The 24055-nt window shown below is 52.0% G+C and overlaps 6 protein-coding genes across 6 annotated transcripts; 3 read left to right on the forward strand and 3 right to left on the reverse strand.

Moving 5' to 3' along the window:
• Positions 1-666: 666 nt before the first annotated feature.
• Positions 667-3079, forward strand: EI97DRAFT_436706 (uncharacterized protein). Its single transcript, XM_033799182.1, has 4 exons — positions 667-1942; positions 1994-2243; positions 2333-2644; positions 2701-3079. Exons 1-4 carry the CDS (start codon positions 893-895, stop codon positions 2787-2789), a joined length of 1701 nt encoding a protein of 566 aa, XP_033650318.1. The 5' UTR covers positions 667-892; the 3' UTR covers positions 2790-3079.
• Positions 3032-11662, reverse strand: EI97DRAFT_436707 (uncharacterized protein). The gene is made up of 9 exons (XM_033799183.1): positions 10664-11662; positions 10256-10616; positions 10177-10203; positions 9743-10071; positions 8272-9693; positions 7335-8176; positions 7101-7146; positions 5534-7046; positions 3032-5482 (listed from the first exon to the last, which is right to left on the reverse strand). Exons 1-9 carry the CDS (start codon positions 11373-11375, stop codon positions 3268-3270), a joined length of 7467 nt encoding a protein of 2488 aa, XP_033650319.1. The 5' UTR covers positions 11376-11662; the 3' UTR covers positions 3032-3267.
• Positions 11663-11762: 100 nt separating this feature from the next.
• EI97DRAFT_200961 (uncharacterized protein) lies at positions 11763-14146 on the forward strand. The gene is made up of 5 exons (XM_033793680.1): positions 11763-11924; positions 11980-12209; positions 12262-12584; positions 12648-13156; positions 13207-14146. Exons 2-5 carry the CDS (start codon positions 12146-12148, stop codon positions 14066-14068), a joined length of 1758 nt encoding a protein of 585 aa, XP_033650320.1. The 5' UTR covers positions 11763-11924; positions 11980-12145; the 3' UTR covers positions 14069-14146.
• Positions 14147-16382: 2236 nt separating this feature from the next.
• Positions 16383-18366, forward strand: EI97DRAFT_200897 (cell wall assembly and cell proliferation coordinating protein). Its single transcript, XM_033793679.1, has 2 exons — positions 16383-16584; positions 16637-18366. Exons 1-2 carry the CDS (start codon positions 16574-16576, stop codon positions 18294-18296), a joined length of 1671 nt encoding a protein of 556 aa, XP_033650321.1. The 5' UTR covers positions 16383-16573; the 3' UTR covers positions 18297-18366.
• Positions 18367-19727: 1361 nt separating this feature from the next.
• Positions 19728-21130, reverse strand: EI97DRAFT_201018 (solute carrier family 25 protein). The gene is made up of 4 exons (XM_033793681.1): positions 20895-21130; positions 20605-20844; positions 20118-20556; positions 19728-20059 (listed from the first exon to the last, which is right to left on the reverse strand). Exons 1-4 carry the CDS (start codon positions 21034-21036, stop codon positions 19936-19938), a joined length of 945 nt encoding a protein of 314 aa, XP_033650322.1. The 5' UTR covers positions 21037-21130; the 3' UTR covers positions 19728-19935.
• Positions 21131-23256: 2126 nt separating this feature from the next.
• EI97DRAFT_200845 (uncharacterized protein) lies at positions 23257-24055 on the reverse strand (the record flags this gene model as incomplete). The annotated part of the gene is made up of 1 exon (XM_033793678.1): positions 23257-24055. A coding segment is annotated over one exon (673 nt), but the record flags the coding sequence as incomplete, so codon positions are not given.

The following is a 24055-nucleotide window of genomic DNA, read 5'->3' on the forward strand; positions in this document are numbered from 1 at the left end:
TGTGGACAAAGAAGCTGAGGAGGGGGTTACATGGTGGTGCATTCCACCGATATGGATACAATCAAGTGGCTGATTTCTACATTGCCGCGTTCTGAAACCTCTGAAGTGGCAGAGATGTTATACGGGGAAAATGGAGCAGCCGAGCGAGCCCTTCGATGTACAGTCGAGTCTTGGTATGAAACTTGGTCCCAGATCTGATAGTGAACTGGTGTCATCCAAAATACCCGAATTTCGCACTTCTCAGCAGAAGTCCAGGGACCCCTTCCCCCTTTAATCATCACAAGGACATACAAGGCATCCTGCCAATGCCGTGATCACTGTACTACTATTCATGATATGGGTTTGTTGGGGCGCGTGAGGTTATTGGTCCCTGTTGTGAATCGTGTGCAAGTTTGGCAACCTGACTATCTCAGGTGGATGATACGAGTTGATACACTGAGAAGAGGTCCCAATAAGATTCTTTCATAAGAGAGAGGTTCGCTTCGAGAAGTATGGATAATGTCTCCAATGTGTGAGATGAACGCGATGAACTGTGGTGAAAGTTGATGAGGTTTAATATTCGGTGCTTATCCCAGTTTGGTTTGGCGACGGAGAGCTTGGGCCCGCGACAAGGGTTCAGATCTGCAAGTGCGCCAGCGATGATGTCGGTGCTACTCGGCCTAACAAGAAAAGGAAGAGCACAAGAATTCACCTCACTCCCCCGACCGCTATCAGACACATATTCCCCTCATTCTTCCTCATAAGCGTCATCACCCTCTCTCACATTCTTCAATCGTTACTCTGTGCCTCCCTTTCATCCCAGCAGGGCTCCGACGCTTTCTGTACACTGGTCACCTCCACTAAACGAATTCAACATCTTGTGTTTCGAACCATCTGCGAAGCACGCTATTTAATGGCCGAACTCTCGAGCTCTCCCGATCGAGCGTCGAATCTCTTCCGCATCCCCTCTTACAAAGGCTTTCTCCCGCTTTCCGACGCTAGCGCAATATCTACTCGAGGCCAGAATCTCCCAAGCCTCATCCGTGAACAGTCCGTCCAACCCCACTACCGCCGTCGAGCCCGTTCTCCATTACCCAATGATGGACGTCGCAATAGCTCCTCCTCTTCCGAGGATGATTTGGAGACAGGTCATACCATGCCCTGGGGCTCCGAGCATGAGCGGCGGTTCAGCCATGCGGCATCAGTTTTGAATACGCCGCAGGTGAGGAGCCAGCGCCTGATTGGAAATTCGAATCCAAGATACAGATGGGAGAGATATTACAAAACCGAGGACGAGCTCAAGAAAATGAAGAAGCCTATCCGGAAGTACTATGAGCGCAACAATTACCTTATACAGAACTACATGTACATCGACCGTTTGCTAGATTCGTCGCTGCCGCACGATTTGATTCAGGAATACAGCCGCATGCAGTCGGGCGGGGTCAATATTCCTACCACCATCTCCGAAGAGCCCACACCTATGATGTCTCCGGGAAGTTATCGCCCGCATGGAGTTGTTCTGAGCGAAAATGGCTCCGCACCCAGCAGCGCCACCACGCAACCCAGCAGCAATGGCACGGGCCAGGGGAAAATCAAAAGAACACCTAAGAATCTGTACAAGGTCCCGAAAGCGACCGAGCAGACGCCTCTACTCGATGATGAGGATGCAGAATCGGCCCCCATCGTCCTCCCAGACTGGGTACCAGAGGAAGACCAAGATGTCCAGAGTCCGATTGTCAAGCTTGCCATTTTGGTCAATCTGGCTGCAAATACTACTCTCCTGGTTCTCAAAATCATTGTTACTATCATGACCTCTTCACTCTCAGTCATTGCCAGTTTGGTCGATGCCGCGCTTGATTTCCTGAGCACCGCCATCGTGTGGGTTACCTCCTGGATGATAGCAAGACAGAATCGATACGAGTATCCCGTAGGCAGGCGCAGGCTGGAACCAATCGGTGTCTTGGTAAGTTCCATAGCCATTTCCACACATCCCCTCAGACTGACCCTGACATAGGTCTTCTCCGTCATCATGGTCACCTCATTCTGCCAAGTAGCAATCGAAGGCTTCTCCCGCCTTACAGGATCAGACCATCGCGTCGTCCAACTTACAGGCCCCGCCATAGGCATCATGTCCTCCACCGTCGTCATCAAATTCCTCTGCTGGCTCTGGTGTCGTGTCATCCGGAACTCGAGCGTCCAGGCTCTCGCTCAAGACGCCATGACAGATGTCGTATTCAATACCTTCAGTATCATATTCCCTCTAAGTACGCTGCGCCCATCCTTTTATTTGCTAGCAACCCTCCGTCAAATGCGAATGAATTGTCTTATATCATCGTAAGCTGACATTTCACAGTCGGCTACTATTGCCACATCTGGTGGCTCGACCCCCTCGGCGGTCTCCTCCTCTCGCTCTACGTCATCATCAACTGGTCCCGCACCTCGGCCACGCACATCCGCAACCTTACCGGGGCCGCTGCCTCTGCAGACGAACGCAACATCCTGCTATACACCACGATGCGGTTTGCCAAGACGATCAAGCAGATTCAGGGCATTGAGGCGTATCACGCGGGCGATAAGTTGAATGTAGAGGTCGATATCGTCGTGGACGAGACGATGAACCTGAGGGATAGTCATGATCTTGGGGAGAGTTTACAGTATGTGCTTGGTAAGTCCAAGAATCCCTAGTGGCTTTGGAAAAAGAGGTGCTAACGTGTGTTGCAGAGAGTATACCGTATGTGGATCGCGCGTTTGTGCATATCGATTATACGGGGTATAATCTTCCTTCGCATATGTCGCAGCAGGAAGAGTAGATGTTCTTCTATCATTGTTTATCAAGATATGTATATTATTTGTCGTGTCGCTATACTGAAATTCTGGCGTTCTCTTCGTCCTCTGCGTTCGCATACTCTGAGGGTAATATTCACCAGTATTCAGTAACTCTGTCGGCGTTCTGTTTTGGAGGCTCTTACAGCCTCACCTTGATACCCCTCACAGATACAGCTGTGTTTGTTCGTCTCTGTTGCGCAGCCTAATGGGTCGAGGATATGTTCAAATAAATGTATTGTGTATTGTATGTCTTAGACATAATTGCATGGGGTTCATGAGCTCAAAATATCTTTGATCATTTCATCCAACTATAGGTACCGTTCAAGAAGCCTACTCTAGAACCCCACCAATCAAGATTCACAAATCAAGGGCAAACACATTTCCAATCTACGCGAGACATAGAGTCGTGAGATATAGAGGCATCATTCTCACCACCATCGCGCTCATTCGATGCCGAGTCCGTCAGTAGTCGTACCGTGACCACCAGATATCCTTCGCTTCCGCTGGATCTACCGGTTGTTCACTTTCCTCCCGGTGAACTCCTTCCGTCGATGGATTCGCATCTTTCTTCTTCTCATCCCCAACCGTCTCGGACTCCCTTGGTACCGGATCCGGACTCTCATCTCCATCTCCATCTCCATCTCTCTTTCGCTTCCCCTTCGCCATTGACGCTGTCCTGCCTTCATGGTCGACCTGTTGCTCCGGCAAAAAATCGAAAACGTTTACGGTACTTCCCGCCTCTTGATCTCTCGCCGCCCTTCTCAATCTCTTCTCTCTCAAGCTCCTCTCAAGCTCCCTCGCCCGCTTGTCCGTCCGCTCGAGTTCGTCGCTATGCAAGGCTTTATATCTCACAAAGGCGTCTTCCGACTCTTCAATTGTCTCACCTGTTTCCCTAAGCGCTTGCTTGTTTACGGTAGGTTGTGCCATGGTCGTGTGCGGTGGAGAGATCGGGACCGAAATATCTTGGCTCTCGTTGGTCACTGTTGTGTGGCCTGTAACTTCGGCACCGAGGTCGGACCCATGTCCTGAGGGTGCATACACTTTTTCACTAGGCGCCTTGGGATCCGCGGCCTGCTCCCCAGGCAGTGAGGCAGTCGCACTCGCTGTTGCCGCAGGAATGTCAGATGTCGAGCGTGTCGTATCATCCGCAAATTGTTGTAGCCGATCCAGAATCTCTTTCTGGTCCTCTGGCTGCTTCTCTAAAGACTTCCGTCTGGGTCGAGTTCCTGGATCTGGTGTCCGAGCCTTAGCCTCGTCGACAACACCGCGAGACCGCGATTCCAACCGTGGGGGTGTTTCCACGTCTTGGTTAGAACGATGCTGTTGGTCTGCGGGGGTTGTACTTGAATCCGGCATTTCCTCAGCAGGTTGTGCCTGTGTCTGAGCTTCGCCGCCATGCGCGAAAGAGTCGTCAGTAGGGATAGAAGAGCGTTCGACCTTAGAAGAGCGCCGAGAGAGCTGACGAGGGTTCTGCACGGTCGCTCTCCATATCATTTCGTGCGCATCTGTTAACCCATCTGCGGCTTTCCAAGCTTTACCTTGTTCCTCCAGATGCCGAAGAGCTCTTCGAACTTTGTTAATACTGACGCCGAGGTGGGCGGCGAGCTCGTCTTCATGTAGACCCAGCTGTACGTATGCATTTGTCGGGGTAGACTTGAGTTGGAGGAGAACTGCATCAGCCAGGATCTCGACCGGTGACGAAGGGGCCTCTTTGGCATGTTCCCCTTCATGAGATGTTGAATCACTCACTCCTGTATACTCGGATGCCAGAGTGGTCGGGTCTGCATTTGAGTGTCCGGGTTCATGCGATGGAACCGAGGGCAGATCCACCAGCGTTACCTCCTCCGGCAACGAAGCAGAGGCGACCTGATGACCTGGAGGAGGTTTCTGGGAGCCAATGTCCGATGCAGCAGCCTGCGCTTGGCCCATCACTGCGTAAAGTTCCTCAGCGTCCTTGGAAGTGTAACACTGGAGCACGTATCTGTTCAGCGTGTCCTGCTCGGTATGATAGAGGTATACGTCCGGAAAGCCAGCACTTGAAGCAACCACAGTTTGCGCTGATGATAGCGTGAACCTTAGACAGCTGGCGTCCTGTTCTGGGCCATCCTTGACCCTGTCCCAATCTATCGCGAGTTGGTCCGCCTTTATGGTAGCAATGCAGGCAAAGCGCACGATAGGGAACAGATCTGCCCATCTGCCATTCTCTTCATTCCATTTGCGCACGCGCTTGACAAGCCACGTTCTGGCCGGGTCGCCAGTTTGATTTTCCGACGAAAATCCAGGGAAGCGCGGAGGCGCAGCTTTGGACCCCTGGATCATAAGGACCGCCTGATGAAGGAACCCGTAGAGTTCTTTTGAGGCCCCCGACGTTGAATTTCCGAGTCTGATATGCTTTGTTTCCGCCGTATCAAGGTCGACGCCGGTGAGTGTGACATCTAAGGCACCCGGTTCCCGCAGGATTTCCGTCTCTTCTGTCGATAACCGTAGCTTCAAGGTGTCCCCTTTTGTTAAGTCGACAATCTCGAGTATATCAAGATGTATCTGTACTGTGCAATGCCCAGGGAAGAGCCTTTCCCATTCAAAGCTTACAAAATTCCAACTGTGAATCGACGTGATTTCTCGCTTGACGGTGTATGGATCTGGAGGGATAGTCCGCGGAGGAGCGTCGCGCTTTGACCTATACACCACTCAGTCCGTGTGCAGAAACTGATGTGAGCTTCCTTCATACCTTCGGATTAGATCCTGTTCATCTTCACCACTGTTCTCGGCAATATGATGTCTAAAATCATCCAGACGATCCCACACCTCTTCTCTCTGCTTGCCATCTCCGGATGCATACTGATAGCGGTCTGTCGACGGTTCAACGTAATGGGCACTCCTATTATGCTCTCTGAGGGACTCAAGAGTGGTAAAGCCTACTTCGGACTGTAAACATCTCGGGACCCCACATTTGAAAACCCCAGAGTTCTTAGCGCTTTCCTCTTGGTTTGCCAGCGTCATATTTGTCTTCCTCGCCGCCTTCAAGCGCTGGAACAGCGACTCGCAATCCTTTGGGTTGCGGCTTTCCAGAACGATGTCGTCTTCAGTGATGATCTTTGATTCTGGCAGAACTTTGGTCTTGAGCACGACACCTAGGCTGCCCGACTTGATCATTGCGGTTGACGGCCCCAGCTCCAGCGCCAGCAACAATGCCAATTTGTGCGTCTCAGGTTCCATCTCATATATCTCAACTCTACCCAGGGAAATGCGAACGTTGCATTCATCCTTAGCCAAGGCCATCAGTTCTTTTGTTTCGGGTGACCATGTATGGACCGTGGCTATGGCATCTTCCTCGCTTCGAACGTAGGGAACCTTTACCTCCGCAGTATAGACAGTAACTCCTGGCGGAGGGCTCTCTTCCGAATTCTCAGTCGTAGCGGTGAAGGAATGGGTTGGACTTGCAATGAACTGTTTGTCCTGTTTCTCCCCAAGGGCCAGAAGTTCGCGTGTCCGCCTATACCTCGATGGGAGCTCAACCTTGACTAGCTTCCCAGTGTTACTAAAGTCTTTTGCGTATATCGTTTCGTTCTCCATGTAGAGGATTGTCAATACGCCTTCCGCCGCCGCACGTCCCTCTGCACAGAGGCTTATAATACTGTCATAAGATCTCACGAGGTTGCATGTAGGGCAGCGTCGAGCATGATCTTCGAATCTGTCCATCGCACGACTTTCTCCCCATACTGGGGCTCGAGAGCTGATGGACACGGGGTTGGACACCGTTTTGACAGGCAGCTTTCCAAATCGCACATTACGGAATGCTTCACCAATGGAACCGAACAAGGTGCGCTTCGGTATCGATGTCTCTGTGGTCTCTGGGGAGCTCGATCTCAGCTGATCTTCTTGCGAAGCCGGACCACTTCCTTTCTGTGGTAGCGCCTTGTCGATGTCCATCGTCAGTGGTGGGAAGTATATTGGCGCCAACCCCTTATAGATCGCTTCATCGTTCGAGCCGAACACACACAAGACAATCTTCCTGATAGTGTTGCTGGCATCCGTTGTTTCTAAGAACCTTTTCACTTCTTCCAGGGCGAGCGCGGCGCAATCCCTGACAGGGTTCCCGAGAGCACCTGTTCCAATGGAGGGAATGGCTATTGACGTGGCCTTCAGCGTATTGCTGGCAGTGAAGAGAATGTCGCGATACAGTTTCCGTAGAATATTCTTGGTATGCTTGCCATGAGTTTCCGGAGGAATGGCATGGATGACTTCACAAGTGTCAGTGTCAGTCGTGTGCCGAATGCATTAAGATAGAGGCTTACCATATCGGGCTGGCAGAAGATAACCAGGAGAGATCTTCACGTCACCCTAGAAACGAGTCAGATCATGCTCTTTACGCAGTATGAAGAACGTCAACCGTCGCTTAGCTACGAAGAAGCGAAGTGAAGCATTTCGGCTGTTTCTGCATGGTCCTGAATCCGGGGTACCGGCATCGTCACTGATGCAAAGGGGAGGACCAATCTGGATAACGGTAGGGTAATGAGAAGCCTGCTTACCTCCTTGCAAGGCCCGAAGTTCTTACAATCCTCGCTCATTGAAGGACCACCCTTTCTGAACACAGTTCGATCAAGTGTTCCCATACCGAAGAAGTTGGGATCCGTGGAATTGACGAGAACATCCACCTCGAGGCGAGTAATGTCTTCCCGGAATATACACACCGTCGAGAGCTCTCGGGCGCTTGGTATAGCATTGGTTGGCTTCGCCTCAAGCTCGTTTGACTGGTAAAGTTGCAGCAGTGAAGGGATCTCGTGGATTCTAACGGTATCGTTCCGGCCTCGACTGCCCTGTCTCTGATATTCGCGGGCGTACATCACTTCGTCAACATAGCCTTGACTGCCTTCTTCATGGTTGCCACGGCTCACAGTAACGTAGCGGTTCAATCGCGAACGTTGAATTTTTAGTTGGTCCGACACATGAGCTTCCCCTGCAAGCATGGAGTTGACAGTCCAGAGAAAGGTGCGGCACATCTGCAGTAACCCTGACAGAGTCGTACCGTGGCTGCTTTGCAAGTGGAAGTTGAAATCGTCCCAGACCTCTTTATACGTAGCTGTTTGTAAGTTGGCGTAAGGGACGGGTTTGTTGCCGCGGATGACCTCGGTATGGTTTCGGGCTTGGAGGCTTTCAGTGAGGCTCCCAAGTAAGATTTGCAGCGCTGAGCAGGAAAGGGCAATGTCGGCTCGGGTCGAATTTGTCAGCTTTCCCTCCCAACCGCCTTCCTTCAATACCGCCATCATGGTCTGAAGAGCAGACCCAATGCTTGTAAGGTCATCCGGGATGCTCAAGGGAAAATCTGGTACACTGATGTCGAAGTTCGGTATCTGCTCGAAAGTTCCATCCACTGAGAGCTCAGTCAGCCTGCCTGAACTCCTGTCGAGAAGATTGGAAGGGGACAACACGTGCGGAGATGTCTCGCTCAGAAGAGATATGCCGTACCTTGATTAAGAACACTCTGTATTTGGTTGACCAGATCGCTATGATCAGTGTCCGTATTCAGCAATTGTGCACTCTCCAGGTCCCGATGTGTTGGTGGAAAGTATACAGGTAGGAAGTCCTTATAGGCACTGTCGTCTTGGTTATTGAAGACACAAAACACAATGCGCTGGAACTTATGATTTTTGTGTGAGTCTAAAAACTCGCGGACTTCCTGCAGTGCGATTCGTGCAGCCACACGAGGAGGGAAGCCGCATCCACCGGAGCCAATACATGGAAAGGCTATCGTAGTAATGTCGTTATCCATAGCAAGTTGCAGAGCGCCACGGTAGCATTCGGAGAGAACGTTAAGCTTTCCCGTTCCTCCAACGGCTCCTCCGTATGATGGTCTAGCCGCATGGATGACATAGCGACAAGGCAATTTGTAACCTCCGGTGAGTCGAACAGCTCCCGGGGCAACACGCCCGATCTTTTTACACTCTTGCAGAAGTGAAGGCCCAGCCGCAAGGTGAAGGTAATGATTCAGGCTATCACCGGTTCCCGTCACCTTCATAAACTGGTTTGCAGAATTTACTATGCAATCCACTTGCAATCGGGTTATGTCATATTGACAAAGGGAGATGAGCTCATTGTAAGCGACATTTGGAGCGTAGCTTTGGTCCCTTTGCAACAGGACGCCGGAGGTATAAAGCGTGCGCAAAGTCGGAAGGTGGGACCAGGTCAACACCGGACGTTTGTCATGAGGTTCCCTGTCTTCTTCATAATCCAGATGCATTGACGAGTCCGACGCTGCATCTTCTGGCGTGTGCGGTTTACCGGATACTCCAGCCTTCTCCGCGGCCGGAATTTTGAATCGAATAGAGGTTAGATATTTTTCCGTAGGAGGTTTGAGCTCTACTCTGGGATAGCGGGTCCTATCGAAACGTGCCAGGGCATCGAACGCAGATGACTGGGTGTCAAACGTGACGCGACCTTCCCATAGTCCGTAACGACGATAAAAGCGCACGGATTCGGCCCCTGGCAGAGATTGAAGATAGGACCTAAACGCATCGGTCTCGGCCAAGTACTCATCTATTTCATGACCAGTCTCTTCAAGAGCACCTTGCTCGCTCTCATCTTGATGAAGTGTACTTGGAAACAACAGGTCCATTCTCTTTTCACTGGCATCGGGCAGGTTTCCGAGTGTTTCAGCAGACAGCAATCCTCCCACGTGGGATGCGCTCTGGTTCTGCAGCTCATCTGTTTCATCGGGGTTGTCTATGGGTAGAGAGGATTGTAAGGAAGATGTATCGGTAAGCTCTTGCGATGAGCCAGTTACCACACTGCGCCCTCGAGATGCGGTGCTACTGCCGCCATCGGCATCATCGTCTCCAGCGAGAATAGGTAGAGCAAATGACGCGAGGCGCTCGAGATGATGTGCAATATCTACGTACGGATCAGCCACACAAGTTCCGTTGGGCAGGACCGTACTTACGATTCTGAAGATCCCCGAGCCCTTCCATGTGCGCGTCAGCAAGGCAGAGGGGACACTTCTCGCGCACGTCAACTGTAGAGGTTTCCCCAACTTTCACGATGCTTTCCAGCTGGCGTTGTGAAAAATTCTCAGAATGTTCACAACGCAGATGTTCTTCCAATCCAGTTCGAGATCGGAACACTGCTGCAGGGTGTTCAGGACACCGCCACGCCTTTCGGTGAGAGGCCTCGTGTTCTGACCACTCCCGCCTGCTTCGGAAGAGTACATCACCGCTTTCACAGTCGGGATAGGTGCATATGTATGGCTGCAGGTCTTGAAGTAAATGGGTTCTAATGGTCAACATCAGCGATCAGGCGCTCCTACAAGCTACGGGCTGCAGAGTTCATCATGCGACATAGAAACTTAGCAATATGACAAGCATGCATATCACTCACCTCCAGGGACGGCCTCTCCCGTATCGCCTAGAATGCATTAGCAGGATACCATAAGAATGGAATGACAGAGCAATCATACGCTGGACAAATGACAAAGCAATAAGGGCACTCGAAATCCTTCTCGCCATCGGCAGCTTTTGGAGGCGGTGGCAGGTCGATCCCCTTGCCGGAAAGGTCACGCACTGTCGTGGCGTAACTCGTGACGCTTTTTGAATCCACTATGTCGTCGAGGGACTGATGATGATGTGTTGCTTCAGTTCCTGAAAGCAAGGTCTTCCCAGTCTTCTCGCTTGCTGGTACTTTTGGCAGTATCGTGACAGGTTCACTATGATGAACTTCAAGCGTGTCGTGACGATGCAGCTCCACTGGTCGCTGTGGTACTGCCGGTATGGCCAGAGGTTCATCATCGATCAGGTTGGATTGGCCAAGCTTGTCTCTATCTACAGAATTGTTAAGCAGAGCATAGTGCATTGACGGGTTCTCGTACGTCGTCTCCAGTATTTGAATTGCCGTCTACGGAGCGTGATGGCTTTGCTCAGTCGCTCGATAAGGAAATCGTTATCTTCAGCCTTGTTGTTATACGGAGCTCGAAGCTGAGCAACAAGCTCCTTGGTATGTTGAAGATCAAATACGGCATATTGCTCTAAGATGTCGACGCCCGTGTCTGGGTCTTTTGGCTGATAGGCAGCGGCTCTGAGAGACCTAGTGCGAATAGTAGGTAGGCGAATTCGCACAGAGAGCTTGTACAGATTGTCTATGATGTCGACGATTTCGCGAAAACGCTGTTCGAGTTCTGTTTTTGGGGCTCCGTCATCGCTGTCATCGCTGTCTTCGTCCTCGCTGAAAAAACTGTCGTTGTCCTCTTGATCAGATTCTGAAGATCTCTGCTGCTGCTCGTAAGGCAGACGGACACCTGTTATTACGGCCGCGGACTCTGTTAAATTCTCGTTGAGCTCTTGTAGTAACTTCAAAGCATTGCTTGACAGAAGTGGACTATCACGGAGTCGATAGTCCGCTGAACTGTGCCCTTTCTGCAGAGCTCCAAGATTTCCGGACCAAACACGGAAGCGTCCCACTTCATCCTCAAGAGCACCCTTGTCGATAAGTCGTCCAAGGCCGGCGGGGTGGTTTTCAAGGGCAGCTGTGAGATTGTGAAAGCTCCGGATTGCTGCCGCCGTGGCGAGCCTGATGGTAGCCATAGCTTCGCGCTTTCATGGTGATGCGAGGAGAAACCTCTTATTGATTGTCGAAGCAATTCCTGATGCCTGTTGGTGTTGAGGTGAGGTGGAAACAAGCGTCAGATTGAGGCCTGTGGCCCATCGACTAAACCGCTTCAGGACGAACTCAGCCCCAAACTGAGGATCCTCAGAAAGAGCATCAGCCGTGTGAGCACAGCCCCAGGTGTGCTGCCCCTCCACAGTCTCTCAGTCTTCATACACTTTCAAGACTCTCGAGGTGATATTATCACGTCGGGTACCCTTACCCAGCGTCTTTCCAAACCAGTTTTTCCCAACATCGTAAAGTTGACGCAGAGTCGTCCGACACCAGCCCCGCATTTTCGGCTGCGAACGCTGCGAACGGTGCGAACTGCTCATCAAGTCCTCCAGCCTTGTTGCCTGTTAAGGCTTTCTTGAACACAATTTTATGGTGTAGGCGGGGCGAGCTCCTATAGTTCTGCAAGTCGTCTGAGGGGGAGAGCAACGCGAGCTGCGTGCCAATGATATGGACAAGAAATCTTCTCAAGCATTGTTAGTGAAGTGGACTTACCTTATGAGCGAGTCCGTATACTTACCTGTGGGGCAGGTTTATTTAGGATGCAGGTTTGAGATAATCTTTTGGCAGCGCTCTATTTTGCCTTAGAAGGGATCAAGCACTTGGCCTTCGCAGAAGGGAACGCCACCTTTCCTCTGGCGGCTACGAAAGTAGAATACTGTGCTACCCTTGTACGAGCAGCCTGCTGTAGATCGCCATGAGTGGAGTTGAAGTAGCTGGGTTGGCGCTTGGTGCCTTGCCCATTCTTATTTCGGCCATCGGTAAGGTGTTCCCTAGGGCTTGGATGGCATCATGTTGACGAGGGCTATACAGAGTCCTACAACGAAGGCCTCGACCCAATCAAGAGCTTCATGAGATGGGAGCGTGAACTGCCTCAGTATATCCGGAAGCTGCGCAATGAGCATGTTCATTATGCGCAAACGATGCGCCAACTGCTGGAGCCGATAACGACCGAGTTCGAATTGGCCGAGATGCTTGCCGAACCAGGCGGGAAGCTCTGGAAAGATAAAGAAATGGCTTCCAAGTTGCAGGAAAGGTTGCAGGAGTCATACCAGGCATACCAGAGTACAGTTGCAGATGTGGAGCGTATAATGAAGAAGATTGCGAGCAAGCTGGACCTTGATCGGGCAGAGGAGGTGCGAACCGTCCTTTAAAGTAGCGGTCCCATATAGACAAATTCCGCTGACTTGCTGTTTTAGCTGACGCGCAACGACCTCGAAGCAATCATAGCTGCGAATCCGCGAAAGCCAAATGACAAGTTCGAGTTTAGGAAGAGAGTCAAGTTTGGAATGGGCAAGAAAACGATAAAGGGCCTCCTAGATGAGCTTTCTGAATGCAACAAGGAGCTCGAGCGCTTTACCGACAAAAGCGAAAAGTTGGAGACGTTCCGAAAAGCGACTAAACCATCATTTGCGGCCCGATTGCAGCGGATCCAGGACCTTGCAAAAAGTCTCCACAGCTCCATCATCACGTCGTGGTCGTGCGCGTGCCGTCAATACCATCAGGGTAATATCCAACTTGAGCAGAGAGAAACACTGTTTGCTTCTGGCGCAAAGAGAGCCAAGGCATCGCCCAAGATCTGCTTCACGGTTGCCTTTACCACTTCAGGTGATGCAACCCACTCCTGGACCTGGCAAGAAGCGGAATTTCATATTGAAGATGAAGATGCATGCTCTGCCCCCCTGCCAAACCCAATATCGAAGCCGAAGTAGGTTTTATATATATGAAGCCTTTTCTTCAGTACTAACGGTTCAACAGAATGTCAAAATCTGTCAGTTTCGGTGATACCGCTCCGCCTCCCTACTCCTTGACCGATCCTAGCCCTGTCCCGGTTTCGATGCCAACACTGCAGGAGGTGAAGGACCTCTGCGCTTCTATCCAGAAACTGCACATGAGCTCATCGTGCATCGGTTTCCGCTTGGACAGCAAGAGCAAACTTCTCAGAGGTGTATACCCCGTCGACTCCCCCCTGGAGAAACCGAAGCTCCTGCACCAAGTAGTCACCCTGGAGGAGCTAATCAACAAACCTCCGGTAATCAATGGACGCCCTTCTAAGCTCAGCAAGAAGGAACGGTACTTTCTAGCAGTCACGCTCGCAAGCTCCGCGCTTCAGCTGCACTCGACTCCCTGGTTCCCCGACCAGTGGAGCGCCAAAGACATCGTCTTTCACAAGGCATCCGCGGGTCCACGTTTGATCGACATCGACCACCCCTACATGTCCTCGTCGAAGCTACTGGAGCACGCGAAAGACGCATCAAGCCCGCAGAGAACCCGCAGCTTCCAAAACAAAAACACTGTCCTTCTCGCCCTCGCCGTCGCCCTGCTGGAGCTCTACTTCGGCATCTCGGCGCAACAGCGTCAAGCCGACGAGGGCGCAACCGAAGACGGTCCCGTCTCCGGCAACCCCTGGCAGCTCTGCGCTTTGGCATACGAGTGGGCGGAGACGGAGCAGGAGAATCTGTCGGCTGCGTTCTCGAATGCGGTTAACCATTGCTTGAGATGCTTTAGCGATCCGTCGTCTTCGCTGAAAGATTCCGAGTTCTTGCAGGCGGCTGTGGAGAGTATCGTCTTGCCGTTGCAAGACGAGCTGTATCAGTTTCTGGGGAAGACGGCCGCCTAAAATTGAAACTGGGTCCTGGCAGTGCACTATCGACCGAGACTAGCTGTGCTGGCGAAGAGAAATATCGGCTTGCTGGGTCTGGTGAAGAATCCTGAATGGGTCAGCTAGCAGGGCGGAGTCCAACTGACCTTACGACGCTCTCTGTTTGTTGGGTCTCAAACCCGTGGCCTTGAGTGGGGTAGGCGAAGAACGTGGTACCCGTGCAGCACTGGCGGAATCGCATAAGGGCACGAGGAAGTCACCGCAGCGTCCAACGGCCGTTTCAACAAATGCTCAGTCAGCAAACAGTTGACTCGGAGAATTAAAAACGGTCCCTGGCGATGGCGCGAGGCTCGTATTCCCCACTCCCGTTTCCACGTGGCGCTGGATCTGGGGTTCGGAGATGCCTGAAAGTGACCTAGGGTGGCAGCCTCATCAGCCGCACATTGGAAATCTCGCTGGAGGCCCATTTCGACATGATTATTCTGTGCGGGCAGGTGCTACGGGATGCTGATATGATACTGTAGTGTCAGATGTCAGTGCCAGTCTCCGTAGGTCGCACAGTGGTACACTGATTCTCCGTATGGGGACCTCACGGTCACGAGATCGCTGTACAAAGGCGGCTACTCGACAAGGACATGAGCTGCGAGACATTGTGCGAGAGGGCGCAAAGTCTCGGATGGTGGTACTCGGGTTATGACATGCAGTTACGAGACACAAGTCGATGCTGTGACTGCATCGGAGTTTGAGGGATAGCACGAAGAGATGAAAGCAGCATGCGGGGCCGATAGATCATATAGGGTGCCAATTGAGATACTCCCTGAATATGCCCACACAATATCAACTAGGACAGAGCGAGCTCTCGAAAATGTGTGAAAACTTGATTCGCATTCGGGTGCTGCTTTACGAATAAACGGTGAAGCCATACCTAGATGTTCATCTCGCGGCAGCCGTTGCCAAGACCAAGGGAACCCGGATTGTTTGAAATGCTTGTGGATCCCCGTCAACTTGTTTATTATGATGTAACATTCCGCCGACGTATCAAATCCTTCATAAGAAATCTTCGAACGCAGAAGTCTACGCGTACTGTGTACATACGGCACCATAATTTGCAACAACGACGATACATAGAGGCTATGTACCCTAGGGCTCCCAATGAATGATGAGTGCCTATCCCAAGTCTTGTGGCTGGCAAAACGGCGCGCCTATGGGCGTGGCGCGCAGGTAATCCGGCTCAGGCTTGTTGGCTTGCCTGCACGACGGGTGCGGCGTCTCCTCACTGCGACTCGATGAGGTTTGGTCGCACAGCATGTCAGCACAGCGTAGATACTGTGGATAGTAGGAGATCCGAACTGTTTCGCTGCGCAAGAGAGGCGACGTGCAGGACGGTGTCAGGACCTCACATCTTTTCGCCGCTGATCTGCGGTGGGCGTGGATTGGATGTGTCTCGGGTTGAAGCGGCGAATGGATCGAGGTTGGTTATTCCTTATTTATTCTTGTGGGCAGGCGATATTGGGGGCGACATGCAGCCATGATGAAGGCCAGAAAATCATTACTGCTTTACTGTGTACTGTGGTATATTCGACTCGTCTATAGATGCATGCTGCCCGCTTAAGGAAATGAACGAATGGTGATTAGTAAGCGTCCGTTATCGTATGCTGTGTATGGCCATGGGACGCGCATGGGGTTCAGAGTGAGTTGCACGTGTTCTCCATTCACCTCATGCTGATAAGAAAAGCCGGTGGTATCACTACTACTGCAACGGACCGTTTGCACCGTGGTAGGGTGATAGATTGCGGTCCTTCTATATAGCGGTATAAGATCACCAGTCGTCTTTCAGGTCCATGGTACCTGAGATAAGCGCGGTCGCTAACCGAAAAAGACGAACGACGTCAGCAACAAAACATCCACCACGGAACCAACAACAACCACCACGCCAGCAGCGAAGAACTTACAAGTAAGCAAACGACGGCCGTTGCTATTATTGCAAGGCCACGCGACAACACCCACCCCTCCCAGAAATAAATCATCGCAATCTCCAAACGGGGCGAACGGTGGGCCCGGCAGCCTTGCTTCCTGTTGCCCAAGTCAGGAACACAAGGGCCGGGGTTGGCCGGCGGCTGCGGCTTGGCTTGGCCTTTCATTACCGGTAAACCTGTAATCTGTGCCCTCTGTAATCTGCATCCCTTTTCTTCGCCCTCCTCTCGCTGGTGACGACAGGTTCACTGCTGCTCAGGAGTCGCGCCCAGAATCACGACAGGGGTTGTGCTCTCCCTCCCAGTTTCTGCTTCTGTGTCCCTTCTCCTCTTTCCCTCCAATTCCCCCCTCTCTGCCCGTCTCGCACGACTGAACACACCCCTACGCTTCTCTCTCTCCCTGCTCGTCGTCACTACTCCTCCAGATACACACCAAGCTCTCCATCGCCGCTTGTCTCCCGCGCCGAGCCGCACCACCACCACCACCACACGCTCACACACCGCCGCGGCACGGCTATTGCAGTCCGCACGCTGTCACTCACAGAACGCCATGGCGAATCCGTACGCTGCATCCCCTTTCCGTGCCGCATACGCAACGCTGACGAGCACACAGTATAGCTTCGGCATGGCAGTCCTTCTGGCACACCATGACCTCCAATGACCGCCATGCCTCCCACGACTCCCCCTATCGCACCGGCCGCCATATCCCCCTCCCGCAGAGCCGCCATGCTCCCCTCACATCTGTAGCCACCAGCGGCGCCGAATCACGCGTCGACCTCTCCCAATCCTACTCCCACGACGAAGCGCCTACGAGCAACGGCTTCATCGGCTCTCCAAAGGGTCCCATGTCCCCTGCATCCCCCCGCCCCTACTCTCCCGGCCTTCGTTCCCTAAGCCGTCAAGCCACCGCCGAGTCCGACAATTTTGACAACCGTGGAGGCACTGCCAATGGCGAGATGGAGATGCGGGACTTCGCCGACGGTGTACCTCCCCCTCCCCCGGTCTCCCACTCCTGGAAACGCATCGACCGCTTCCTCGAGGACAACTACGGGGAGCTCTTCGACAACCTGTGCGAGGGTGCCACCTCCAACGACGTCAATGAGCTCGAGCATGAGCTTGACGCCACACTGCCCATGGACGTTCGAGAATCGCTGCAAATCCACGATGGTCAGGAACGAGGTGGCTTACCGACGGGAGTCATCTTCGGCCTCATGCTCCTTGACTGCGAGGAAATCATCATGGAGTGGCAGAACTGGCGGAAAGTAGCCGAGGAGTACTTGTCAGCAAAACCCGACTACCGCTCCCCTCAAATCCCAGTCAAAGCTTTCGCAGGCGCGTCCACAGCACCCCCCGTAGCAGAGGTCCAGCAACGACCTGGTAATGGTCTATGGAGACAGGAGTTACTCGCAAGGCAGGACTCGCAGCCCCCGAACGCCGTGCAAAAGGCCTACGCTCACCCGGCCTGGATCCCCCTCGCCCGCGACTGGGGAGGCAATTACCTTGCCGTCGATCTTGCGCCGGGCCCCGCCGGTCATTGGGGCCAAATCATCATCTACGGCCGCGACTATGATTGCAAGTACGTGGTAGCACGCAGCTGGGCGCACCTGCTCGCCATGGTGGCCGACGATTTCGGAAACGCGGAGAAGGTGCACATCGACGAGGAGACGGGGGAACTGAAGTTTCTGGAGTTCAAGAAGAGGCAGAATGTGGAGCCGCCGTATCTGGAGATTCTGAGGTGGAGATGCGACCAAAAGTATGGGAGGAGGGTGGTCAAGAGGAGGCCGATGAGTGGAGCTCCGGGTGGGGGGTTGAGGGTGAATGCGAACGTGGGAGGGAGCGGGTTGGGCAGCGCGGGAAGCAGCCCGTATGGGAGTCCGGTTGTGGGCCCCGAGGAGAGGAGGGGGAGGAGTCCGCATCGGTTGGCGCCGGCGTCAGGTTCGTCCGCGAAACCCGGGTCATCGAAGTCGAAAGGAATCAGTCCGCGGGGGCCGGTTGCTGTGTCGAGCCCGTTGGCGCGTGTAGCGGAGGAAGCCCCGACGCCGATACGGGTGCATACGTCGTCTTCGGTCGTGGAGGCGTTGGATAGTAAAGCGGGAGCTGCGATGGAGACGCTCATATCGGTGGATACGCCTAGGCCTAGCGGGGAAATTGGAAGGAAGGAGGCGGATGGGAGGGGAAGTGTGGATAAGGAGAATAAGAGGGTGAGTGAGGATGGGAAGGGCAAGAAGGAGAAGGGGGATGAGGAGGGCGAGTTGAAGACTGTGGAGATATGAGAATGGCGACGAGGTGATGGGGGCATTGCTTGATTGGTTTGCGGTGTTTTTTGTGGTGTTCAGCTGAGGTGATGGATGGAGTTTTACCCTTCTTTTCTTCTTGGACTACTACTTTTACGGCTTCTACAACTTCTTCATTTTATTCTCTTCTTCGGTCGACGAGAAGGGAAGAACACAGGCGGCGGCTGCGGCTGGATGACGCAAAAGCAGCACACACGGACACAGACCCGCACACAGCATAGACGCAGCATAGCAGCAAAGCAGCAAAGCAGCAAGCACACTGCAAGTCATCGGTATTCACTCGGAATGTATAACTTAATTCTTGTCTTTCTTCTCTCATTGCCCCTTTTCGTTCCTTCCCGTTCTGGATGGGGAACTTTGTTTGTTTTGGTTCTTTGGGTTTCACTTTGTGTTGAAGAAACGTCTAATGGTTGGCGTGGAGGCGTTGGCGTCTACGTGTTTGTACTGTGCGGTATTGTACCGAGTATAGTCTGGCTGCTGGTGGACTGGTTCAAGGCGCTGTGGGGTACTTTAGTACTTTCGCGATTTTGAGAAACGAAGGGAGAGAGGAATGGTGGAGGCGGTTTACGGCCGGAGGGAGGAGGGACGACGCCAGGTACCAGTAGCTAGGTAGTTCTATTTACCAAAGCCGATTCATTCAATCTGTCAAACGAGAAGTAGGTGGAAAGGGAAACATAGTTCTACTTGGGGGAAAGGTTTTGATTGATTCAATTTCGAAGTATCCATCTTATCGTCGTGGCTTCTTGTGGGCTTTTGTGGGTAGTAGACTAGGTATGTTATTGCCATCGATGCGCATCCATCGCTATCTACCTTCTGCTCTCTCTTCACACTTACTTAACTTAGCTCGATGTAAATGGATTCCAGGATCCGTCGGCTGGGAAAGGGATTCTAGAACCTGGGATATCATATTCAGATGTTTCATTCACCGCTATCCATTGGTAGAATCCAGCCATCAGTATAGCAGGAGTTTTATCCCATCAAACATGTGTATCCAGGTCCACAGATTCAGGCAAAAGACTATGTGTCTCTCCCTCATGCCCGCTCAACCTATCCGATGGACATGCCAATCCTCCTCCTCCTCCTCCTCCTCCCTCCAGCACGCAGGGCTTGGTAGATTCCAAAACCATCCTTGGCGGTCGTTGGACGGAACGTCTGGCAGATTGTCTGTATCTGCAGGCCATGGGCTAGAGCCTTTGGAGTGATTCGAGCTGTGAAGCATCTCCTGTATGCGATCGAAGAATTTCTCGATAAGGTCGGTTCTTTGTCTTCTTATGCGTGCTTCAAGGGTTTCTTTTGCGTCGGTGGGTGTTCCCAGACGTACGAGCCAGTCAAATGCGGACCGGAGGGCATTGCGAATGTGGTGGAAGCACCCGACTGGCCACCTCACGTGCTCCATTCGCAGTGGATGTGTAAAGGTGGACCTGCCTAGCATCCGGAACTAGTGTAGCCAGCGAAGGTCCAGTATCCTTTCCATCCTCCGCCGAGTCACTGAACTTTCACTGCACATTCGCTGGCGCCGGCGCGACACGCCTTTTCGTCAATCGCTATACAAGGCCACGGTGCATGGCTATTCCACTGTCAGAAACTGTAAATCTTCCACGAGCTTCTCGAAGCGTCATCAGTCTTCCTCGTGAGCCATACTCTCTTCTTCGAAGAGCCTCGGAAGATAGATTTTGGTATTCTCGTAGACGATGAAGGTGACGATGGTGGTGGGGAGCACCCTCAGTGTGTTTGGTATGACACTGCGAGGAATCAGCACAATACTTCATGGAGAAATCTGACAAAAACGATAGCACAAACCCCTTGTAGAAGGCTAAGATGCCCTCATTCCGGTACGTCTTCCGCAGCACATCCAAGAGCCCCGTGTACTGCTTAGCAGCATCATACTGCTGCATCCTCGCTCGTATGGGTTGATAGGGGTACGTGATAGCGCCCGCCAGCAACTTGGACCCTCCACTCATGTATATATACTCCCACGTAGACAGGTTCTGTTGTCCCCCGATCTGATCGCCTCGGGCGTGTTTCATCTTTTCGTATATGGCAAACTGCACCGCTCCATGCGTGACTCCGAGCGTAGATGGGATGAATCCCGCCCAAAGCCCTCTAATTCCCCTGGTGCTGTACACATGCTTCAAGCCCGCCCACATGCCTTTGTACGCCTCCGGATGGTTTGCGCCGCGCTCCAGCATCCGTGTTTTAACGACCCAGACGGGATTCGTGCAGGCTGCGGTGAGCAATCCTAGATATTGTCAATTATCCCTCTCGATGAGTCATGTAAAGTACGTACCAGCCGCAATGGAAGCCGAGAAGAACTCGACCGACGAGAGGCGCTCGCCACGTCCTCGCCGCGATTGCAACAGGTCTTTCAAGTTCCGATAGAAGAGGAAGTAGAAGCCCCAGCCTAGAGAGTTTCCGAGCAGGTTTGGCCATAGGCCTCGATATAATGCTCTGACCCCTCCCTCATCGCGTATCACGCCTCGAAGTATTCGAATGGAATCGCCGGGTCGCGAGGCCGTTCTGGTATTGACTAACAGGGTTTTAGCAATTCGACATGTGTATACAAAGGGCGAAGCTCACGCTGAAGGCGGTTCTTGAGTAGGTCGAGCGGATGGGCTGTCAGGCATGAAATCACTCCAGCACTGAATCCTGAGACGGTCTCTACTACCGAGGGTGGGATGTTGGACCCTTTGTCGCCTTCGAACGAGGAGGCGCGGGGCATGGTGGTTGAGATGAGGATTCAGAAGCATGCATCTTCATGGAAGAAGGGGGAGCAGGAGAGGCACGAAGCCGGACGAGGCGAGCATTGGTGATCATTATAGGTGCGGTGACTAGGCGGCGCCGTGGGGTGTATCTTGGAGCTTTGACCTCGATGATTTTGTCGTGAAACGCGCATCCAGGTGCTCGACGTCAGAACAGCAAGCGATTGAGAGGAGGGAATATTCCGTGAGTCCTCTTCCTGGTGTTTACCAGGAGGATGTCAGTGCAAGTCAAGCTCTCGTCAGGATATTCAACATTCACGAACGTGGGACTGCGTTGGGTAGCTCCCTTTTCCGGTTAGTTTTGAACGAACGCTTAGTCAGCTGCAAAGGGTAACGTGTTCCACCAGTCACCGGCCCATACCAGTCACCGGCCCGCCCCCACCAAAATCAAGACGTGTCTTCGATTAAACCAACTATGGCATCAGCACACAACGATCAGAAGCTTCAACAAGAAGGTAGACTGGCTCTTTCAAAAAATTCTATTCAAAATAAACAGGTCTCAAGCGCTCGTAAAGTAGCAAAACTGTACGACGTTCCTAGAACTACCCTTCGGCGTCGCATCAATGGCTCAATACCAATCGCACAATCGAATGCCAAAAAATGAAAGTTACTGCCCTCAGAAGAACAGACACTCGTTCAATGGATCCTAGGCCTTGACCGATGTGGGTTTCCCCCCCATATTATCGATGTACGATGAATGGCTAACCATTTACTCACTGCATGTGGCCAAAATCCTCCTCCTCAACCCGTCGGCAAAAACTGGGTACACCGCTTCATCAACAACCAGCCAGATCTGCAGACAAAATGGAATAGAAAATTCCATTCTCAACATGTGAAATACGAAGATCGAGGCATATTTCACGAATGGTACACACTCATAGATGAGACACACCAGATATATGGTATACTTGATGAAGATACCTGGAATTTTGATGAGACTGGATTCATGATGGGTGTATCTGCGACCTCGAAAGTCATTACAAGCTCTGATACTGTAGGCAGAGCTATTCTCATACAACCAGGCAATCACGAATGGATGACGGTGATTGAGTGCATCAATGTGACTGGGTGGGCGATACCACCCTTCATCATCCTTGCAGGAAAACTCCACCAGTCAGGCTGGTATCGAGGCCTACCTAGTGACTGGATGCTCGCTGTTAGCAACAATGGCTGGACAACAGATGAACTGGGATTCGAATGGATTAAGCACTTTGATAATTGTACAAAGTCCTGCATGAAGGGGGTCTACCATCTACTCATCCTTGATGGCCATGGTAGCCACTCAACGTCTGAATTCGACCAATACTGTATGGAAAACAAGATTAAAATGATCTGCATGCTATCACATATGTCACATCGTCTCCAGCCGCTTGATGTGAGCTGCTACTCCCCTCTAAAGGTCTTGTATGGTCATGAGGTTCAAGAGCTCGCCCATTATGGAGTCTACCATATTGATAAGGAAGACTTCCTGGAAATATATACTAAAGTGCGACCATCTGTCTTTACAAATCAGAATATCAGAAGCGGATTTCTTGCTATGGGCCTAGTATCATACGACCCTGAGCATATCATATCATCACTTCCAATCACGAAGACTCCGACTCCACCAGGTACCGCAAATGGACCGGCACCTCAATGGACTTCAGAAATGCCACATACTACTGCCCAGCTAGAGCAGCAGGCAAGGCTCATACGGGACATCCTTCAGTGCCAGTCACAGAGCCCTACTAGCCAAGCAATCAATCAACTTGTTAAAGGATGCCAGATGGCGATGCATTCCGCTGCCATACTTGCAAAGGAGAATTCGGAGCTTCGTACAGCAAATCAACGTCGAAAGCAGAAGCAGCAACATCGCCGAAGGTATATAGCCCATGGAGGTGCTCTACAGGCTAGGCAGGCCCAGCTCGTAGTTGCAGAGTTGGAAAATGCGGAGCAGGAGGCTGATCAGAACTGCGTTGGTCAGGTGCGACAGCGAGCACCACCAACATGCTCCAATTGCCATATCCAAGGCCACACAAGGCGTCGATGTACTAGTATCTCAAGGGTCTCTTAAGCATAAATTTATTCGAATATATTTTGTTGTGGTGGAGTAATCGTACGAAGACGCGTCTTGAATTTGGAGGGGGCGGGCCGGTGACTGGTAACGTATTAGGTCAGCAAGTGCACGTTCCCACCAAATGCACGATTTCAGCATAATCGCCACCCACAAAGATGAGGCTGTAGAGCTCAATATATATTGTAAAATCGCCAGATTTTTTGTAGTAATAATTGGAGAAGCTTGCCAAGTAATTCTAGCACCTAATTAGCTACTGAAACCGCTGGGGCAGGCATATTTTGCGGGTACGCGTTGAAGGGCCCAAATTGGGCACCCCATCTTCAACAGGCAATATCTCAGGCTGTACATGCTCAATGTCCTTCGTGCTTGACCTAGTAGGCTTGAGGCTTTTCCGATTACCCTTTTGGGAAGCTTTGAGCTCCTCGCGGAGTTGTTTTTCAATTGCCCGGGCCTGGCACACTTCCTGAGCTTCAATAGCCTTTTGCTCACGTTCCCGGGCACGCTCTGCTTTAGCGGCAGCTCTCTCACGGCGTCTCTCCTCTAGTAGAGCTGCCTTTTGAAGCTTCTGCTGCTCCCTAAGCTTTGTCTCCTCATCTTTCTGGGCCTGTATTGCCTTCTCCTCTGCCTCTTTCTGGGCCTGAAAATCCCGAGCTTTCTGGACCTTTGCTGGTGACCAGAATACAGCTCCACCGTTGTATTCCTCTGGCGCTTTAAGCTGTAAAGCCTTGCCCCGTTGGCGGCGCTTCTTCTCATTCAAAAGAGCCTCCTTAAGCTGCTCATTTTCATGCTTCAAGAGCTGATTTTTAGCAGCAATTGTATGGACTGTGCGTGTAAGTGTTGCAGCCTTTGAATCGTATATATCGTTGATAGCCTCGCGTAGCAGAGTCTTTATTTTTATCCAGTCGCTTGCACTAAGTACTGAT

Source organism: Westerdykella ornata, assembly GCF_010094085.1.
Source record: "Westerdykella ornata strain CBS 379.55 unplaced genomic scaffold EI97scaffold_34, whole genome shotgun sequence".
Taxonomy (NCBI): domain Eukaryota; kingdom Fungi; phylum Ascomycota; class Dothideomycetes; order Pleosporales; family Sporormiaceae; genus Westerdykella; species Westerdykella ornata.

Coding starts and splice junctions, on each gene's coding strand:
- EI97DRAFT_436707 (XM_033799183.1), bottom strand. CDS start 11,375: ATGGCTACCATCAGGCTCGCCACGGCGGCAGCAATCCGGAGCTTTCAC. Junction 8,177..8,271: donor ACAGAGTGTTCTTAATCAAG/GTACGGCATATC, acceptor CTGAGCTCTCAG/TGGATGGAACTTTCGAGCAG. Junction 7,147..7,334: donor ACTTCGGGCCTTGCAAGGAG/GTAAGCAGGCTT, acceptor ACTCGTTTCTAG/GGTGACGTGAAGATCTCTCC.
- EI97DRAFT_200961 (XM_033793680.1), top strand. CDS start 12,146: ATGAGTGGAGTTGAAGTAGCTGGGTTGGCGCTTGGTGCCTTGCCCATT. Junction 12,585..12,647: donor ACCTTGATCGGGCAGAGGAG/GTGCGAACCGTC, acceptor TTGCTGTTTTAG/CTGACGCGCAACGACCTCGA. Junction 13,157..13,206: donor AACCCAATATCGAAGCCGAA/GTAGGTTTTATA, acceptor ACGGTTCAACAG/AATGTCAAAATCTGTCAGTT.
- EI97DRAFT_201018 (XM_033793681.1), bottom strand. CDS start 21,036: ATGCCCCGCGCCTCCTCGTTCGAAGGCGACAAAGGGTCCAACATCCCA. Junction 20,557..20,604: donor CTCGGCTTCCATTGCGGCTG/GTACGTACTTTA, acceptor GACAATATCTAG/GATTGCTCACCGCAGCCTGC. Junction 20,060..20,117: donor ATCTTAGCCTTCTACAAGGG/GTTTGTGCTATC, acceptor GATTCCTCGCAG/TGTCATACCAAACACACTGA.
- EI97DRAFT_436706 (XM_033799182.1), top strand. CDS start 893: ATGGCCGAACTCTCGAGCTCTCCCGATCGAGCGTCGAATCTCTTCCGC. Junction 2,244..2,332: donor CAGTATCATATTCCCTCTAA/GTACGCTGCGCC, acceptor GACATTTCACAG/TCGGCTACTATTGCCACATC. Junction 2,645..2,700: donor GAGTTTACAGTATGTGCTTG/GTAAGTCCAAGA, acceptor CGTGTGTTGCAG/AGAGTATACCGTATGTGGAT.